The sequence below is a fragment of the Equus asinus genome, chromosome 24, assembly GCF_041296235.1.
Source record: "Equus asinus isolate D_3611 breed Donkey chromosome 24, EquAss-T2T_v2, whole genome shotgun sequence".
NCBI classification, from domain to species: Eukaryota; Metazoa; Chordata; class Mammalia; order Perissodactyla; family Equidae; genus Equus; species Equus asinus.
Window position 1 is genome coordinate 28,254,204 of NC_091813.1, and position 21,482 is coordinate 28,275,685.

General features: G+C 44.6%; 1 protein-coding gene across 7 annotated transcripts in view; it reads right to left on the reverse strand.

The window, feature by feature from the left end:
• BACH2 (BTB domain and CNC homolog 2) overlaps positions 1-21,482 on the reverse strand; it is a 333,924-nt gene that overhangs the window by 21,990 nt on the left and 290,452 nt on the right. For all 7 annotated transcript variants that reach the window (XM_044757188.2, XM_044757187.2, XM_070496287.1 and 4 more), the window contains one exon: positions 18-1,610. In XM_044757188.2, coding sequence (XP_044613123.1) covers positions 18-1,610 — 1,593 coding nt within the window. The remainder of the gene's footprint in view (positions 1-17; positions 1,611-21,482) is intronic.

A 21,482-nucleotide genomic window follows, 5' to 3' on the forward strand; every position in this document is an offset into this window, starting at 1 on the left:
TTATGTGGGTTCCCTACCTCCTGGCCCCTGTCCTGCACAGGACACGACTCACTGTCTGCTTCCGAGAACGATCCGGATTCGTCGCTGGAGTTGGTTCCGTAAGACTGCTCACATTTAATTTGGGGTCGAACTTGGTTGTACATTCCATCTGCCATCAGGCCTGGTTCCTGATGTTCTGTGGCAAGGAATCTGGCTCCCTGGGAGCAGGGCGAGGAGGAGAACTCACAGAGAGGGAGGCTGCAGGGCGAGCCCCCGCTGCCGTCCTCTGCGTAAGAATAGGAGGAGCAGGAGCTGGAAGTCCTGGTCCTGGTCTCCAAGGGGGGCGAGCGAGGGCAGACTTTGATTGGCACCGGGCAGCTAGTGTTGGGCCGCATCCTTCCTGGCAAGTGGTCAGCCATCAGCCCACCGTGGGGGTAGGCCTGTGAGCTGGGGAGGGTCTGGCCAGCCCCCACCCACAGACCCTTTGGCACCGGCTCAGAGAGGTCTTTGTCCAAACTGCTTACCCCAGAATACGAATGCACTGAAGTGCTCACTTGGTCACAAGTACTCGAGGAGAAGATCACACTTCTCCGGTCCAGCTCTCCTTCCTGTTTACAGAGAGCCTCCAACCCAGGCCCCTTGAGGGGCGACCCCATGGTGAAGTTGGACGAGTCCTTCTGGCCCATGTGGGGCTGTCCATAATTCCCCGGAAAAGGGGCGTAGTCACTTTTAAGGTCACCCTGAGTGATGCCCTTGTCAAAAGGGCACGCTGAACTCCTGGCAAAGTGCTGCTGAGATGTACCGGGCAGGCCAGACAACTCCACACTTTTTGTTATGCTGAACAGAGACCTTAGACAGGAGGGAGAGGACACGCTCCGGGCTCCCTCCAGGCAGGCGGGCCCGGCAGGCGGGGCGGGGTCAGGGGCGGGGCTGGGCTGTTTCCGGTCCATTTCGACATCCCCCGGTCTGTCCTTGACGTCAGGCTCATCTCCGGACAGGCAGAGCGTGATGCTCTCTTCCTCGTTCTCTTCACTGGGTGGCTCACTTTTAATCTGCCCCATGGCAAGCCCCGGCTTGAGGCTGCTGCCAGAGTTATCTTCACTGAATGTGCTTGCAAAACCTGAGGTACTGTGTGATGATGCATTGTAGACATTCTTGGTACATGCAAGCTGGTATTTCTTGTATCTGGGGTACTGCGTTAACGCGTTCTTTTCGGAGCTCTCCTTGGTGTCCGTCGGCACGTCGGACTCGGGCAGCAAAACTTCTTCCTTTTCCGCTACTGGGATGGCAGCAGCCTCAAAGCTGATGGGGTCTGGAAGCATCTGGTCCCTGGGGCAAGCCATCTTGGCAGTCTCTGAATCCATCCTCTCCTCCTCTTCCTCCTCTTCCTCTCCCGCGGAGTTCTCATGGTCCTCGTGTGGGCGCTGGCACGCAGTGTCCTTGCGGCACACAAACAGGCCATCCTCGCTGTTCAGGAGCTGGGTCTGCAGGAAGCTGAAGCAGGAGTCCTCCAGGTTGTGCATGCGCAGGAACTCGGCACAGCGGATGACCTCGCGGATGTTTTCTCTGCTGAGTAACAGCTTGGCGGTGTAGGCAAACTGTAACAGCGGCCCAAAGCCCCTGGCTGTGACCTGCAAAACAAACAGGGAAATTGCCGACGTTACCATCAGCGCCGCTATTGTCCTGAATCCCTCAACTGAAGCAAGATAACCAGACAGTGCTAATGTCCCAGAATAAAGACTGCAAAGGAGCAGTTAATCTTGTCCTGGGTCAGCAATGATCCCGCTTCCCATAATTAGTGCCTGTCTCGTGCATGCCACTGCTGTACCTCATCACGGCACACAGAATTGAAAATCACCAGGGTCAAGTGGCTAAACAAGATGACAACGGGTTCAGTGTTTACACTAATGAAATATCCTGGCAAAAAAGCACAGTAACAATGGGAAGCCTATTAATTTTCCTCACAATCAGTCCTGTTGAGAGCCATTCTTACATAAGGAGTGCTGTGACACTTCTCATCGCTCACTCGAGCCAAAGAAAGCATTATGGTTTTCTTGTCAACCGAAAAACTGGCAATGTGGCCCTGTTAAAAACTGAAAGTCCACAAGGTTTCAAAAATAGTTTTTCTTCACTTACAAATTAAAAAGAGACATTAAAGGCAATTCCTGTTTTGCTCATTCATCATGGTTTCTAGTTGGGACTTTTCAGTCATCATGTCATACCTGATCTTACAGTGCTAACAGAGACGATGACAATCCAAAGCAGCGCTCTTGACCAGAAATTAACTCCCGGCCCATTAAGAATGGGGGTTTTACAGAGCTAAACAAACCGGCTGTCATTTAAATGGTTGATGCTGCTGAGTGGCACAGGACATGGGCTCTTCCTTCCCTAATTATTAGCAGCAGCTCTGCTAGGTAACTGCCTTCTTTCCTGGGTAATCTTCAGGGGCTAAGCCTACTGTCATGCGCTGCTCATCATTACATTTTACACAGACTGGAAATGTGCTATTTATACACAGCTTGTGTGTACATGCGCATGCACACACACACAGAATGACGTAGACAATTAGAAATAAGTTGCCCAAGGCCAATTGTTTTTTTTAGATGGAACTGGATTAAACTTGCTGGTGTTCAGGGCAGGCTTCCTTATCTTATACGCAAAATCACTCATCCTCTAGGTTCTTGCAAGCACTGTTGACCCCATAGGAAGGGGAGGCGGGTCTATGAATCATGGATACAAATCAAATGAAAGCCTCAATCCTGGGGTCCTTGCTGGAAGCTATAGTAGCAGTGATAAAAAAAAATATCTGCTAGAGGAGTAAGCACAGAGCAAGACGACACGGCAAGCTTTGTAGCTGACTCCCACATGTGTTACACTCACTGCAGCTCACAGAGCCAGAACTCTCATGAGGACTTATATCCGTTGTTCAAGATTCAACTTGGACATCAACTCCTCTGGGAGCCCTCTGCAAACCTCTTAGAGAGATGAGTGACACCATCCTCTCAGCCCCCATAGCCACAGTGAGGAAATGTCCTGGATTATGCAGGGCAGCACTCATTTTATATTGCCGCATTCTTTCCATGAAGGGAAATTTCTTAGATACATAACTGAATGGGATTATTATTTCTTTTTTGAGGAAGATTAGCCCTGAGCTAACATCCGCTGCCAATCCTCCTCTTTTTGCTGAGGAAGACTGGCCCTGAGCTAACATCCGTGCCCATCTTCCTCCACTTTATATGTGGGACGCCTACCACAGCATGGCTTGACAAGTGGTGCCATGTCTGTACCTGGGATCTGAACCTGCGAACCCTGGGCCACCGAAGCGGAACATGCGCACTTAAACGCTGTTCCACTGGGCCGGCCCACTGAATGGGATTTTTATTGTTAAGATTTTTGAAGTACTTTAAATAAAATTCCAAACGAAAAAAAATTCCGCATCAGGTAATGAGTCTCGAGATATTCAGTTAAAAAAAACCCACCCACAACAAAAAACATGACTGTTAGACCCACTTTACAGTTCTAGAAGGGCAATCATTGCCATTTCACTTTTATTATACTTCATTATGTCTGTTTCCACCATAAGATAGCAAGCTCCTTCAGATCAGGGATGGCTTCATTTCTCTTTGTAACCCTGCATCTAACTAGTGTCTCTAACACCGGATAAAAGCTTGTATATTATCATAAATCTAACTGTGCCCCTAACATACAACTACAGTGTACAGAAGGTGACAACACAGTCTGTTTGGTGAGTGTTGTCTCAGATTATTTTTGGAGCAAGGCATTGTGTAAGCCAACAAACCAAATCAATCAACCAATCAAAGGTAGGCAAGAGTCCTTATTTGTCCTGTCCCCTAGTACCAGTACTGAAAAGGAGCTCATCTGACCTACACTTTTGTGTTCTACTAAGCTGAGACGGTAATAGATGCAGCAAAGGCAGTACCTACTATATCTGTTTTATGTACTTTCCTCCCAGGAACCTTTAAAAGGGAGTGTAAGGCAAGGAAGTGTGTATTTATAAGAAACCAAAGAAGGTGATGAGAATGTCACACAACCCATTTCTTCATTGTAACATGGCTCCATTACAAAGAGAGATATGGCAGAATCAAGGCAGACCCGACCCCTCCATAAGTAAGCATCTTCCGCTCTGCTCCTAGGCAATCTGCCAGTTGCTGAGTGGATGATACACATCTTGAATTTTGGCAGATGTGCTCACCATACGGGAAATGGGGGAAACTCACGCAATGTTATTTATGTCTTTTATACATTCTTCCTCATCCTTGTCACCATTTCTTTTTAATTTTGATGCTGTTGGTCTCAATCACTCCCTACTCTGGCTGCTTTTTTTTTTTTTTTTTTTTGCTAGAAAACATTCTTCCTGAGCTAACATCTGTTGCCAAGCTTCCTCTCTCTTTTTTTGTTTCCTCCCCAAAGCCTCAGTGCATAGTTGTATATTCCAGTTGTAGGTCCTTCTAGTTCTTCTATGTGAGCCACCACCACAGCATGGCTACTGACAGATGAGTGGTGTGGTTCTGTGCTCTGGAACCAAACCTGGGCTGCCAAAGGGGAGCGCACCAAACTTTAACCACTAGGCCATCAGGGCTGGCTCTGCTATGGCTGCTTTTAAAGACAATTCCTAAGGAAGCCAGAAACCTCCAGGGATCAGTCATTAGATTACCCATTAAATCAGTCCTGGGTGTTGCCACTTGCCACATGGCTGGAAAAAGTGTCCCCACTCAGGCAAGAGCTGATGTGTAAATGTAAGAGTTGCACTGAGGATACCAACAAAGTCTCCACATCCCAAATCAGATCACCCATCCTTTTGGGCTTAGAAGACGTGATGAACTTGAAATGACTGTCAAATGGTCATGAAAGAGTCATAAATAAAAATAGGGTTGTAAATTGTCATTCAAGCCCAAGGTCAGAGGAAACGGCGTCCTCATCATGAACTTTCACGAGTCCATAACTAGCTCTTTCTCCACATGTGTTTAAACCCTGCTTTGGCATATTCAACTCTGCTCATTTCCTCAGCTTCTGTGTGCAGGGCTTTGTCTAGTGATTCAGAGTTATTACCACTCACCAAGCACCTCCTAGTGCCCAGCACTGTGCTAGCTGGCTCTCATAATGCCCTGCAAGGCAGGCACGACTGCCTCCACTGGCAGACAAGGAAACTGAGAAGCAGGGAAGTGAAAGAATTCGTCCAAGGTCATAGAGCTGGGATTCCAATCCAAGGGCAGTGAAGAACGGATAAGTACAAGACAGCTCTGTCCTCAAGAAACCTACAATTTAACCTTGCAGAAGAGGTATAAACAACGAAAAGGTAATTATTAAGCGACAGTGCAGGTCAATGACGGAAGAGCTGTCACAAGAGTGCATGGTTAGTGTCAACTGAGAACTCCAGGCAAGTTCAGGAGAGGAGACTGCTGGGGTCTGTGGGTACCCCTTGAACACTTGGAAGCACCTGGAGTGCAATGAATTCCCCTGTCTAGGTCTGCTCTGGGTCAAAGGTTGCTCTGTACAGTGGCTACCTCCTGAGCTGCTGCAGGTGTCCCTCCCAGGACCCTATCTCTGGTGCACTTCAGGCGTGTTCTAATAGCCCCAAATACACCAGACAGGAAGCAAGTGCCCATGACACCGCAGGCCAGTGTTCAAACAGGCAGAGGCTTCCTAAATACTGCTTTAGCCCCTATCTGGAGTAGCTTGCACTGTCTTTCCATTTTTAGGAGTCATTTAAACTTACTCATTATGCTCAGAAAGCAAATATCTAGGTACTAACATGAAGCTGTATGTTTACGAAACTGTGACCAAAGTCTGCACTGTTATTTACTTTTTGTTTTTAACAAGTAGCGCTCTGATAATGGGAAAAAATAAGAGGGGATGGGAGGTGGAGAATCTCCCACAAAACTAATGACCCATAAAAATGTTATTTAAAAAGGTAATGATCATAAAGTTAAAGCGGAATGAAGTGACTAGAAATAGCAAACCAGTCCCAGCTCCCTGATGTTAATGGAGCTGCGTTTCACTGCTCTAAGGGAAGCAGACATATGTAGGCTAAAACCCACTGGTCAAGAATGGCCTAAAGGTATGATAAACAAATGCAAAATACAACATTGGGGACGCCTGGGATAACAGTCTTGCATTTTGAATGAAATATTTGGGACGGATCATTCTGAAGAGTACTGTTTCATCATGCTTACATATGTAATGACCTGGTTCCATAAAGTGCAACACACACTGTGCTATTGATGAGACTGGATCACACACTGGGGGCAGAATGGAGGGTGCCAGTGGGGCTAAGACCTGGGAGAGGTCAAAACTACTCCCTCTTGCTCTCTGGTTGCTCCAAAGGAGGCAATGACCTCATTCAGCCATTGATACACCAAGAAAAGTGGCCCCGACCTTTAGGTTTCACGTCTACAAGAAATCAGGTCAGACTACCAAACTCATGTGCCATGGTGTGAGTCCACATGCTAATAACGTGTTGAAAATTTGACCTACTGAAACTGTGACCCTTAACCCTTTGTTCCCTTGCGTTCTGATGTATCATCTCCATGCTGTTGATGAAGGGAAGATGAACTGATGAAAACTCAATGTGCAGAGGGCATGTTTGCGTGCTGTTCGCAGAGCTGGGAGCTTACTCTCTTGGGACATGCAAAGTTTGCTGCTGGACAGAGCTTTTGGTAGGAAAGTTCTAACAGTTTCACTACTCTGGACTGTTACAGGGATCAGGCAGCTGGCCTTCAGGGTTTGGGAATGTTCTGAGACGTGGAGCAGCATTCTCTACTTAAGCCACGTGATTAAGGCCTCCTCAGTTGGTCCTGGCAGCATACGCACAAAGCTGGAGCACTGGGCACTTCTGTAGAAGGCTGATTAGATGAATTGGGAGATATGGTGACTACTCCCCAGGAGAGGGGTGGCAGACTTCTTAAGGTCCCTTAATGATGGCCTTACCAAACATGGAACCTTTTACCTTCAGCAATACCCTGCATGCGTCCCTGATGAAGCTGGGTCTCTTATCCACTGCTGGAGCTGGGAAGATGAAGGTAACACAGCTATGCTGATGGGCTTTTTAAAACACTGAGGCCACTGAACCTCCCTCTGGGTGGTATCTGCACAGCAAGGCACTTGTCAAATAAAGAAAACAGCAATGGTGACAACTCGCTTGTCTTCCCACGCCCACGTGGCACTGTGTCCCATTCCGCAGGATGAAGGCTGATTTACCTATGAGGCATCACTTCTCATCTTCATTTCTATAGTTAATATCCACTGTATCACACTTTTCTCTCCAAAGCAGCATGCCAAACAAACATACTACATTCAGGATGTGTTTGCTAATTAACTAACTTCACTGTTTCAACAAAGCTTCTGGTCATTTTAGTATTAATTTTAGTTAAAGACAGAGCCAGAGAAACCAATCTTGTTTCTTTTCCTAAAGTAGCAGTACAAAAACTAAATCAAGATTCAACTGGTTTATACATGTAAGTATGTAATTTCATATGGTGGAGTTTTTTTTGCTAAACAAAATCGTATCTGTGCTAGTGAATGTGGCTTAAAAGCACAAAGTTGTCTTTTCTCACCTGGGCAGGCTTGAATTGGGGTCTGCAGCCGCAAAATAAAGTCCCTCTCCTATTTGTAAATCTGCCCCCGAGATTCTCTATCTGGTCCTTTAGTCACTTAGGATTTTTCATTTAATCATTCATTCATTCATTCACCAACCATGTACTGGCAATCACTGTGCACTGGGAGAGATCTGGGTACCAGCTCTCTTGGATTCAAGTCCCAGCTCTCCTATGTGCCAACTGGGGAACTGGGCTGGTTATTTAATCTTTCCGTGCTTCAGTTTCTCCAGCTGTAAGACAGGGATACCGCCAGTGCTTGCCTTGTAGTAAAACCTTTGGAACAGGGTCTGGCATTGAGTAACAACTATTAGTATTCCTCTTATTACAAAAATGAATAATATATAGTCTCCTTCTCCAAGGAGCTAAGTGGGTGACCAGTGAGACAGATGTTCAACACAAATATCGACAACGTAATCTAAGCATGTAACAGGTATTAATTTGCAGGGTACTAAGGGAAGACCAAGCTGGGAGCAGTAACTGCTAAGGGCATCAGGGTAAGTGTTCCTAGAGGAGGGGACCTTTGCCTTGCGTGTTGAAGGCGGAGCTGACGTTCATCAGAATGAGTCAAAGAAGGGCATGGCTTGCTCCCTCAGCTCCTTCAGGCTTTTTTTTTTTTTACAGTCTATTTCCATTTATATAAAGGCTATAAACAGGCATCTATGAACAATTATGTCACTTAGGAATACATACATAGATGACAAAAACTACAAAAAGGTGACAATTACAAAATTCAGGATGGCGATTGCCTCTAGGGATGAGGGAGAGGGATGTGAATGGGGCGAGCACACAGGGCTCCTGAGGTCCTTCAGGCTCTTCCTCCAAGGCCCAGCCCAAGATTCTCAGTGAGGCCTTTCCTGGGCCTCTGTCCACAACTGCCCTCCTCCGCCTCAACACCAGCACTGGCTACATGATTTGCAGAGCTCAGTGCAAAGTGACAACGTGGGCCTCTTGTTCAGAGATGAAGAATTTCAAGACAATGACAACAGAATATTAAACCAAGTACGGGTCTGTAAGGGGCCATCTCCTCCACAGGTGCAGCTCCTGAGGCCTCAGCCCCTCCTCCATGCTCACAGGTCCTTTTAATCCCCTCCAGTCCTAGGAGTGGTAGCAGCCTCCTGAAGTCATTAATCACTGGGTTATTTCTCCTTCCCCTTTCTGTTCCTCCAGTTTTCCAACACCTGTGTAACCAACTCCCTGTTTTCTATTCCCTCTGTTTGAAACACCTGGCATAGTTTCTGTTTCCCTGACTCAATCCTCATCCATTTTACAGACAAGGAAGTCAAAAAGGTGAAGCCCAGAAAGGTGAAGGGATTTTCCCAAAGCCACATGGCTGGTCAGCCAGGGCTTCATTCAAATCGTCTGACTGCAGAGTTCAACTCTCATGCTCCTTTCCTACCTGTTGCTGTCTCTCTGGAGTGAACCAGAAGAAAAATGGCATTTCATATGGAAACAAATTATTGTTAAGTTTTACCACACTTTCTAAAATATTCAGTTTTATATAGCTCTATCCAAAGGAGTCTGGCCAACTGGAGGTGGTACTTCACTGTGGATGAAGGGTGAATCTCGCAGCTGGTTCGATCGTTATTTACATTATTCAGATTCAGTGCCTAGGTTTCTCTTGAAGAATGAAGATAATTGCTAAGTCCCTCTCTTGCCCAGTAAAACTTGGTAAATCCTAGGAAGCCCTTTTATCACATAGGAATTTGATAAATTAGCAGGCTCAGCTCAGCATCAATCCTTAGAATCTGGAAGACATCAAAGCAGAAATGCCTTTCTCGTGGGGAGCCCTGTGGCACCAAAGCTTTGTTCCAAATTAGAAAGGTAGCCTGATAAAGTTGATGTTTAGAGGGAATGTGTCCCCCGTCTGTGTCAATTGGCTCAGAATTATCAAGGGGCTACATAAATAACTAACATGGTCCCTTAGACATTTCTCTGGTTGTCTCAGGGTTGATGAGAAGAGAGAAGAGAAGAGAACATTCACTATCGTCCTTTCTGGGAAACGGCAACACCTTGGTCCTGTGGAACCTTGATTTCAATGAGGTGGTTTTACCCTCTCATCTCACCCACTTCATTTCCCAGGTGAGTGACAGGCAAAAGTTATATATGACACTAAAATAAGGTACTGTATTCATATTTACTCTAAAAGCATACAATGAAAACAGAAAATCTCCCTTCTGAAAGATTATATAATGAAGTTCTTGGGATATTTTTTAAAAATCCAATTTCAGTATAAGTGTAGATCCTAAAATAGCTATAAAATAGTAGTAACTTTTTACATTTTTCAGTGTAAAATGAAAGTGAAAAGCATCCCACTCATGGGTAATGAAGTAGTAAAATCTGCATCTAGGTTTATAGTTTCATTTGAAAAACCACCTCCAACAGAAAATTATTTTTAAAGAGAAGATTTTTAAAAAATTACCTAATTTCCATTTTAAATGACCCTCTCCCCATTCAGGAAACCAATGATCTTCCTAGACCAGAATTTTCTTGAGTCAAGGTTTGGTTTTACGTCCTCAGCCCCTCCAGTCATTTCAAACCAACCACCAACCACTTGATCTTCAAGTAGAAAACACAAAACAGTTTTTAAGGCTTCCAGTGATGAGAAGTTGAGTCTCTCATCACAGCCCTTGGTTCTTCGTATCAAGCCAAAATTCTCATCTCTGAAACCTAACCAACTACGAGCTCTCTACCCTCCTCAGTGCCCTCCCGTGAAGCATCCTGAGTTTGACTACATCCCCTGAGTAAACGTTCCAGTCATTGGTATGGAGGACAGAACTACCACTTCCCTCAGTTTAGGTCCTATTTTCTAGGAATGTTGATTAAGATTTATTTCATTGTCACTTATTACTTATGGTGCTGTCAATGAATACCTCTGAGACTTTTTTTCAGCATGTGCTCCTGAAAAGCCATGTGTCCATCTTAATCTTCTAGAATTGATTTTTTGACCCAAGAGTAGATACTTGTATAGATATTCAGAAATCGCTCCTATTATACAAACCGCTCTTCAATTAAACCGTTTAAGATCCACTTTCTTCCTTTTTTTTGAAAACTACGATGCCATTTTCTGATGGCATCTGATGGCATTCTGATGACTTCTGATGTTTTCCTGGGCTGCACAATTCCTCAACGATTTTGACCGTAAAGAGTTGTAGCATATCATGGCTAATTTTTTTCCTGTAGTTTGGGGGCTTCTATGTGGGGTTTCCATTCCCTTCTCCAAGTTTTTCTCACTTTTCCATCTAACGGACATTCTCCTTTACACAGTATGAAGGTAACTAGGCTATGTGCCATCCTCAACACTAAATGGTCAGCCCCAAGGAGCAGCTGTCAATTTCTTCATCTTCTTGCTCTAAATGGAACCATAAATTTGTTTTCCTTGCCTGTGCCCTCTTTGAATGCTTTCCACTCATTTTGGGCTTGAGTTTTCTTAATACAGTTTTTGCAGTTCCATACACCTTTTCATGGTTATTCATGTTTTTCTACCACTAAAAAAAAAAAAGAAAACCTGAACTAAACAGCGTCTTGCTGGCACAAATATCCTCCTTTGTTGAAAAAAAAGTCCTTATCTAAACTTTGTTTTGGGCATTCCTAGCTCTCCTGAGCCATCTGTCCCTGCATATGCATAATTTCGATCTTTTTCTTATCAAAAACCCCCAAAACTACTTTCAATAGGTCTTGAACCCCAAACTATAAAACTCCTAGAAGAAAACAGGAGAAAAGCTCCACAATACCAGACTCGGCAATGATTTCTTGGATGTGGCAACAAAAGCAAAAATAGACAAATGGGACAGCATCAAACTTAAAAACTTTTGAGCATCAAAGGACACAACAGAGTGAAAAGGCAACTTATGGAATGAGAGAAAATATTTGCAAATCATGTATCTGACAAGGGGTTAACATCCAGAATATATAAAGAACTCCTACAACTCAACAACAAAAAAAGTCAAATAACCCAATTAAAAAATAGGAAAAGGGCTTGAATAGATATTTCTCCGAAGGAGATATACAATAACCAACAAGCACATGAAAAGATGCTCAACATCACTAACCATCAGAGAAATGCAAAGCAAAACCACAATGAGAAATCACCTCAAACCCACTAGGATGGCTACTATAAAAAAACCCAGAAAATAACATATGTTGACAAGCATGTGGAAAAATTGGAAGCCTTATGCACTGTTGGTGTGATTGTAAAATGGGGTAACTGCTATGGAAAAAGAGTATAAACATTCCTCAAAAATTAAAAATAGAACTACCATATGATCCTGCAATCCCACTTCTGGGTATAGATTTGAAAGAATCAAAGCAAGATCTGGAAGAGATATTTGCACACCATGTTCATAGCAGCACTATTCACAATAGCCAAGAGGTAGAAGCAACCCACGTGTCCATCGATGGATGAATGGATAAACAAAATATGATATATACATACAATGGAATACTGTGAAGCCCTAAAAAGGAAAGAAATCTTGTCACGTGCTACAATATGGACAAACCTCGAGGTCATTATGCTAAGTGAAATAAGCCAGTCACAAAAAAGACAAATACTGTATGATTCCACTTAGATGAAGTATTTAAAGTAGCCAAATTCATAGATACAGAAAGTAGAATGGTGGTTTCCAGGGGTTGGGGGCAGGGGGAAAAGGAGAGTTTTATTCAATGGATATAGAGTTTCAGATTTGGAAGATGACAAGAGTTCTGGAGATCTGTTTCATAACAATGTGAATATTTTAAAAGTAAGATGAATGTTTGATGGACATTAGTATAGTACAGTTTTTCATGTTGGTTTTTTTTTCATCACAATAAAAAAGGTCATGAAATATTTCAGACTGTGAAAAATCTCCTCTTTGACTATCATGTTCTCTAAGACGGTATCTCTTTCTTCTAAGGATTCTCTCATGCGTAGTCTTATTAAATCCCTTTAATTAATCAGTATCAGAACCAAAATAGCAATTCTCTCGAACTGTTTATCCTCTTGAAGGTGAAACTGCCAATAAGGCAAATCAATAACCGCTCAGGTATTCCTCTCTTAGTTGAAGAGAATTCTGGTAGCTATTCATACAAGTGAAGTTCTGCATCATGCCTCTCCTTTACTCTAATTCCGTAAATGAGAATAGGAACATGGAACCTGTAATTGCCCTGACTATATAACCCATAATGAGCTTCTACAACAATGTCACTTTAGTTCTTCTCTCTCCTAACCTCCTCCTAGTACTCTTTGGAGGACCTCTGCCCTCATACTTCTGCACTTGCTTACAGAGCTTCTGGATAAATTGTGCTGCTCACTTTTCTTCCCAGTGGTTACATTTTTTATTTGAATGCAGAATTCTTTTTTATAGTCATATTTCAATATGATGTTCTTTTGCTCATTAGATTACTTGAGTTACCTAAGAAATTCTATTTATCACCCTGGCAATAATCTCCAATTCAATTTTTCAGTTATTCCTGCTTCAGTCATTGATGGATCGCCATTGAAGACTCTAAGTATTGCTTCCATCTTCCCCTTCTCTTTGGTTTATCCAACAATTCACCAAATACTTTACACTTTCATGTCAGCGTCAAACCTCCTTGCTTCTACAATAATTGGTATCATGAGTTTAGCAGGATATTTATCTCCCTCCTGGTCCTACCACTTTCAGCTTAAAGTATGAGCTTTGTGGACTGTAGGTTCTCAATAACTATTAGTTGAAGTGAATCGAGCTAACCCTAATAACGCCCGCCAAGGCAAGCAGACAATTTGAATTCTTTCACATGACAATCAATCACATATCTGAAGACACCTGTCGCACCCAGTTAGGGAATTTTTTTTCTACAAGAACTGAAGTCATATTTTCCATCTGAAATCAAAACTGAAGAACTGACAGATCACACGTCTCTTATGAAAAATGTTGTTTTCTTCTTGACCTCTGGAAGCAAGTGGGTTTACACTTCACTAATACTGCAGTAACCGTGACGACCCAGTGCCACCAAGGGAGGCAATCTGACCCTGACAACTTGAGCAACTCTGCTGCCATTTTTCCTTTTAGTAGCAAAACTGGAATAAATAGGGACATGCTAAAGAAATAGATAATACACTTGAAGGGCTTTTGAAACACAAACACTAAAAATTCTAAAAAGATGTGCAACGTCTTCTCAAACAGCGCCCTTTCCTTTGCAATGCAAGTGGGTGTTACTGTGGCTTACAGAAGGAACAAAGCTACAGATTTTGCCTTCTGGGCATGGTTTATACAAGAGTAATAATAGTATTTCTACAGTCTTTAGTTTCCTTCATCTAAGTCCTTTACTAACCACTATATAACAGAAGCTGAGACATGCTGACTGGTTACCCAAGGCTGTACAGTAAGTTGGGATAAATGCATATATGGAAACCAGATTTTTGCCAAAGGGATTGTACACTTCTGATTTCTCCTGTTTCCACAATGGGCTCTGCCAATGGGGAAGAGTTAATGCTGATGCAATGCAGGCACCATCTGTGCTCTGTGATGATTTAAACGGTGGCCATCAGCACAAAACCCACATATGTGAATTGGGCAATGGCTGCCTTGGAGCCACAGGACTAGCAGACAGAATGTACAGCTCTGTAGCAATCAGGGCTGCAGAAATCATTACGACACAATACCCATGCTCCTGGACTGGAGCGTGAAGTCAGGTTTGTCACTCGGCCACTTTCCCTCCCCTCCCCCGAGTTAGAATCTTTTCTATATGTGATTCCTGTCATCAAAGGAGGCAATGAAGAGGGAGCTGAGCCATCCATCAGCATGGCCACGGCTGCCATTTTGGCCTGGATCTGCTGGGCTCTTGCCCAGCAGCCTTCCACAGCCTTTCCTGGGACACCAGGGCTCCAGGCTTGCAAATGACATCAACAGGGACTGGGAGCAAGCCTTTGCTGAGAAGAGCAGTGTGTCCAGGACTTTAGACTGCTGGGGCATGGAAGCAGGGTCCTGTTTTTGACAGTGGTGTCACCTCTGGCAGCATTGCTGCTGAAGCAGGTGAGGCAGAAATTTCCAACAATGGCTGGTTGCTTGTGTCCAGTTTCTGGTGGGCTGAAACACACTTTTCATGCTAACTCAGGGGTTGGTGAGAAAAGGAAATAAGTCACAGATGCATGCAGAATGTACCTTGGGGGCTGTTTGGGGCCATCTATTTTGAATGCGGCTTGGAACTGTTACGAAAGACCTCTTTACTTACAGCTCCTAATGAGGAAAACACCTTTCTACTATAAAGAAAGATATCCAAACATCCCGAAAAGAGCTTTTGGTTTTTGACAAATACCACATCTCAAGAACACCAGGTGTTCTTGTTCTGGCTGAATCAAACTATTTCTGAGCATACCTTTAGGGATGACAGTTAAGGCATCTACAATACCCAGGGGTGTTCCAGTACTTTGGTGGAATTTTAGTCACTGAAGCTGGAAATCAGAAAGCTAACAAACCATAATGGAAAACAAGCCCTCCAGTTTCCATGCACTATCCTAGCAGGAAATATCTGGCTCATGGGAGGGAAAGTCTGTGGAGCCCATCCACAGCAGATCACCAGCAGCTTCCCAGACCGTAGCTTTGAAAACCTCAACTAAACTAGCAGGTGTCTGGACATCATCATCATCTCTTTCTTTAACAAGTGTTGGAGGCCAGGGCTTGAGAATCTCTAGGTAGAGTCATCGTGGTGTAAAAATACTGAGATTCAAAGCAAAAGAGAAAACTAATACTACTTTTACACCCCACTTCTCTGCTCGTGACCTCTCCTCTCTGTTGATCCCATCTCTCCACTCCCTGAACCTGCATGATCTCTCCAGATCGTTGATCACAGGGCGGGAGGCTGGAGAGTCTCTGGGGGAATGATCCTGACATGGACTATATTTCAAGGAGCTTTAGAGAGCAAACTGAATTCTCTTCTGTCTGACCTTCCAGATTTCCCCCAGATCAACTCCCTTCTCAGTCTCATCTCCAGTTACCCTCTTGAGCCAGACTTCCAGCCTTTCCCTTGTCTTCCAGCACTTGTTCAAGCTGTGCTCACTGCCTGGATACATTCTTCACTTTGCTTCACCAATTCCAGCTGTACCTGTGACAGCTGTGGAGACAGGGGATGGGCTGTCCATCAATATGGAAGGCAAGGGCCAGGGGAAACTCTTGCAAAAGAGGTGGCAATTAAACTGGACCACACCCCTAGCCTGGACAATAGCTGCTGCTTATAGACAACCAGTCCTGACATTTAATCATGGGAGTGCTGTTCTGTATTGTTATCTGAGTGTTCCATTGTGCCTGTCTTGATCAGAAATTCCTGAAAGTCAGGGACCAAGTCTTATCCTTTTCATGTGTTATCTACTTATATTCTAATAAAATTTGCTAAACACCTGCATTGTGAAGAGGAATTTGTTTTTGCTTTGAGAAGGTGATAACGTGATACATTTAAAAAGAATTAACAAAAGGTCACATTTTCATGTCAACCAGATGATATAGTATTCACAAAAGGTTAAATGATAGGAACTTATTAGGTCATAGAGGAGTACTGGGGCCATGACTATTTGTGTGTACGTACTAGGTATCTTGCATGAACAAGATGCTACGAAATAACAGACTCCAATCCAAAAATATTTACTTGAGAATTTTCTGTGTTGGGTGCTGAGGTGAACTTGAAAGAAACAGAAAATATAGCTTTACCCTGGAGGAACTCACAACGTATTATCCACTGTTGGAGAGTAATTACATGTAAACTATACATCATTGAGACTCCTGGTGCCACGTAAGATGAGCAATGAGGGATGAGCGTGGGCTGTCTAACAGCACCAAGCTTGAACGGGAGGCGCTGGAAGACAGGAGAGCACAAAACCCATGCAAGTCAACCTTTGCCCTCCAAATATGTGATCCTGTCCAAAACAGCCTCATGGCTTTGTGGGAAAGGATCTTCCATAAGCACCCACCTAGGATTTAACACCCTTCTCTACCTGAGAGAAACCAGTACCCTCTGCCCACCTAAATGAAATGTCAAATGTACCTCATAAAAGGGAACACTATGATAGAAAAAGAAACAACCCATTGGGAAGAGGCTGACAGTGCAGGGAAAGCAAGCCATAGAGCCAAACAGACAGGGCTTCAGGGGAGGACACAGATGCCATTGCTGCAGGAGCTGCAGCACTGAGACAAGACTGTAAGCTGGTTTGAAACTGAAGGCTGGCAGAGCTCAGTGAGTGAGCAAAACTGGTTCCTTGTTAGCCTGCTAAGGGAGAATAACAGTTTTAGATCTGGGGTGTGTGTGTGGGGGGGCTCTTCTAGATCAGCTTGAGAAAAAGCAAAATCCAAATCCTCTTGAGCCAGCCCTGATGGCCTAGCAGTTAAAGTTTGGTGTGCTCTGCTTTGGGGGCCCAGATTCACTTCCTGGGCACAGAATCACACCACTCATCTGTCAGTAGCCATGCTGTGGCAGTGGCTCACACAGAAGAACTAGAAGGACTTAAATTAGCATATACAACTATATACTGGAGCTTTGGGGAGGGAAAAAAAGACAAAGATTGGCAACAGATGTTAGCTCACAGTGAATCTTTCCCAGCCAAAAAGAAATCCTCTTTTACACTAAAGTAGGAAAAATGACATACTTAGCAGGGAAGATATTTCAGAAAGTCATATGGGAAAAAAAGCATATAAGGTAAACATGTAAAATCATGAAATATCCAAGAAGCAACTACAACCAGAGAAAGAAAGTGTGCAGGATCAAAGACAGCTCCAGGGGACGCTGGGAGCCAAGGAGGCCATGAGAAGTCCCATCTCCCTCTTGAGGGAGTGTCGTCCTGCCAGCCTTGTGGGGGGCTGTGCACTGCCCTGTTCCCAGCCTTGCGCTCCTGAAGCGAAGCACCACCCCAGCCATCTGCGAAGACCATTCTACATCCTTACTCTTGGTGGGAAGAGAACATGGTGTGCTCCTCACCACAGCCACAGAGCAAGATACCAGAACACTCTATCTGGCATATGGAAGGCAGAGAATGTCAGAGGGGTTTTTATTGCACCTGACCAGATAATTAGGTAATTAGAACTGTTAACAGATAGGGCACATCCTACGTGCATCTGTACATCTCCAGGGAGGCATATTTTCAAAAACGTACTTTCATTGCTTTTTATTATAAAGTTTTTTCTGGAGAGCATTTCATTTCTCCCAAAGGATGCCAGGCACGTTTCTTTTCTGCGCCAGTATGGCCCTTTGCCGCTCAGTCAAGCTGGACTGTAAACAATGAAGGAGAGCCTGTTTCTGGTCCCCCGGGATCTCCTAACCAGCCCTGTAGTGCTGGCTGGCTTCTTTGTTCCACGCCAGGCCCCTACCTGGGGGCGCACAATTCTTGGACCACGGTCTCGCTGAAGGCCAGAGAAGACCAGGAGAGGGAGCACAAGAACACAAGATACTTCTGTATTTGGGTTGCAGGGCAAGTCACAGAAAGAGAGCAAGGCAAGGAGAAGCAAACCGCCTCAGAAAATACACATGGAATCTGAACGGTGTGCTTTTTAGGAGGAAAAAAGGCAATTTGGAACCTATTGTTTGTTTATCAGATTGAAGAAATTTTTAGCTGATTATATTGAATGCAGACCTAAAAGGCTATTTTATTTGTTACTAGTTTGTCCTGGATGATCACGTTACTTTACAAACTGCGAAATCTGCTAGTGATTACTAGCCCTTGATAGCTCATCATCCTCCCTTAGTCATTTCAGTTCCCCTTTGTCACACAGTGATATGGGAGCATTTACGTCAAAATGGCAACTGTGCAGCCTCACGTAGAGACCAGTGGATCTGACTTACAATACAGTACTTAGCTGGGTTAGGTCTGTAGGCTGAGGAGTCAGTGTCACCCAGTACGAGGCCACGAGACCAGGCCTTCTCCCCCATAGGGATTCACTATATGGGATGTTGCTGGTGACCACCTTTGCAACATAGGGTACAGATCACTTTATTCCTTACAAATGCATACTGACCACCTCCCATGGTTCCATAGAGTCTTAGGTGCTGAGGGGATAAAACAATGCATAAGGAAGAAAAGGTGCCTGGTCTGAGAGGTTCTAGGCAGATAGGACAGAGACAAGTCAACAGATAATTACAACACAGCATGGTGAGCACTGTAGTGGGAGCAGTACAGTGCTGGCAGAAGGGCATCTAACAATGAGGAAGCGACAGATAAGCTGAAGCCTGAGTGAGGATTCGCCAGGCACTGGGTGGGAACTGAGTAAAGGAATGTGTGCAAAGACACATGAGAGAACCCAGCAGTGTGGGGTGGCAGGAGTAGAGCTGTGGTGGGGCATTGGGTGGCCTCAGGGGACACTAGAGAGGTGAGCAGGGGGGCAGGCAGTGTTCTATGTCACACTGAGGAGGCTGGCCGGCAATGGAGAGCCACTGGAGTCTGTCAGGCAGGAGAGTACCGGGGAGATTGCTCTAGCTACATTCGGGGAACACCCTGGGCAGGGGGCACGCTGGTCACAGAAGTCCAGGCAAGCGCCAACTGTGGCCTGAACGCAGGCAGTGGCAGTGGAAGGGAGATGAAGACAGATTAGATAGGCTGTCAGGAGGAAGAGCTGGTGATGTGTGAGAGCACAGGTCAATTCAAGACCGAGAACAATTTAAAAAGCGTCATGCTGTTCCTAACTAACTAATCACATTGGGGAAAATAAGGTTCCAGTTGGAAGCCATGTGAGACACTTTAGCCCGTGATTGTTACAATAGGAATCATGGAAAGGTGCACAGGAGTAACCAGGGTAGTTTAGAATTCAGTCATAAATTACTGAGGAGGATATGGCTCAGAATTCTGTAGCCTAGAGCTTTCTTTAAGGGAAGACAACCATTGACAGTAGTCCGTTGTTTTAGCTACTGCATGATGTAGGATTTTTAAATACAGTAAATTTGACCAATAAGTCATTCTGGTCTGGCAGTGAGAAAGAGGTGAAAGTCCTTACAGAATGTGAGGAGTTCTTTTTTTCTTTTTTTTTAAGTAAAGATGAATGGAATAAAGATAAACTAGTATAATATGAGATGACTTGTTGAAAATAGCTATGGACAGACATGGGGAAAAGACAGGGGAATGACAACCTTCCGCCCAGGCCCTGTTCTTGGATTTTGATGATAATTGTGGAGCAACTGACCAGTTCTGTGGCCAGGGTCTCTACTTAGGCCTCTAGAAGTTTCTTCCATCACCACTTGAGTGGTCTTTAAACTTCAAAATGGACTTTCTGACTGTGACCCTCCTGCCTCCCTCTTTTTTTTTTGAGGGATTCATTAGCTTTATCATCAGGAAGGACTCCATGAGCTCCAGGTCCCAACTCCAAGGCTGGCTTAAGGCCCTGTGTGCTGGGGGCACCATGCTCAGACGTGGACTTGTAGAGAATGAAGGTGCAGGAGGTAGAGATCCTGGTGCTGTGCTCACGTGAGCCAGCCCCCGGGTGCAGAGAGCACTGAGGGGAGAGTCATGAGTCTAGGTGGTTGTTCCAACCTTGCCCCTCATTTGCTGTGCAGTCTTGGATTTGCCATTTCATTCATGAAATAATCTCTCACTCCTACCATGTCCCAGGAATACAGAGATATAGAGGCCATGGTCCCTCCTGACACATGGGGCTGCTCAGATGGAGAAGGGCATTTTCCAGGCTGAAGAAACTTAAGCACAGACTTGAAGGCTTGGGGACACAGCAGCAGTTCAGGCCTTGTCCAGGAAACACAGGGCCCGGACACATCAGTTGGAGGATAGATTGTAAAGGGCTTAGTAAGCCCTTCTAAAGAGCTTGGGCCTCTTCTTTCTTTCTTTCTTTCTTTTTTTTTTTAGATTTTATTTTTTTCCTTTTTCTCCCCAAAGACCGCCGGTACATAGTTGTATAGTCTTCATTGTGGGTCCTTCTAGTTGTGGCACATGGGATGCTGCCTCAGTGTGGTTTGATGAGCAGTGCCATGTCCACGCCCAGGATTCGAACTGACGAAATACTGGGCCGCCTGCAGCGGAGCGTGCGAACTTAACGACTCGGCCACGGGGCCGGCCCCTCTTTCTTTTTTTTTGAGGAAGATTAGCCCTGAGCTAACTCCTGCCAATCCTCCTCTTTTTGCTGAGGCAGCCTGGCCCTGAGCTAACATCCGTGCCCATCTTCCTCTACTTTATATGTGGGGCGCCTACCACAGCATGGTTTGCCAAGCAGTGCCATGTCCGCACCTGGAATCTGAACTGGCGAACTCTGGGTCACCAAAGCGGAACGTGCGAACTTAACTGTTGCACCACTGGGCTGGCCCCTCTTTTTTTCTTTTCATATAATTTTTTTTCAATTATTTTATTGAAGTCATAATGGTTTATAACTGTGTAATTTCAGGTTTACATTATTATTTATCAGTTTCTGTATAGACTGCATTGTGCTCATCACCAATAGTCTAATTTTTATCCGTCACCATATATATGTGCCCCTTTATCCCTTTCGCCCACCTCCCAGGCCCCTCTGCCTCCCTCTTATAAAAACTCTTATGATTACACCAGACCCAACTGGATAATCCAGGATAATCTCCCCATCTCAAGATCCTTACTTAATCACATCTGCAAAGTCCCTTGTGCCATGTAGGGTCACATATTCACAGGTTTTGGGGGATGAGGATGTGGACAGCTTTGGGGGGCCATTATTCTGCCTAGCACACTGGGTTATTATAAAATCTAAACAGCTGGCTTCTTAGACACGTCCTATACCTTCAGTGCCTCAAAATTAAGGTTCCAGACAAAGGCAAGTCCTTATGTAAGTCAAGCTGACCTAGATATTAAGGCCTTTCTGTGATCAAGTGGCATGAATTGAGAAGTCATCAATGGGTGAAGAGAAAAAAAAGGATGAAAATTTATTTTAAGATTTCAGGTATTTTCTCTTTGCAATCATTTTACATTTCAATTTCTTCAGCCTC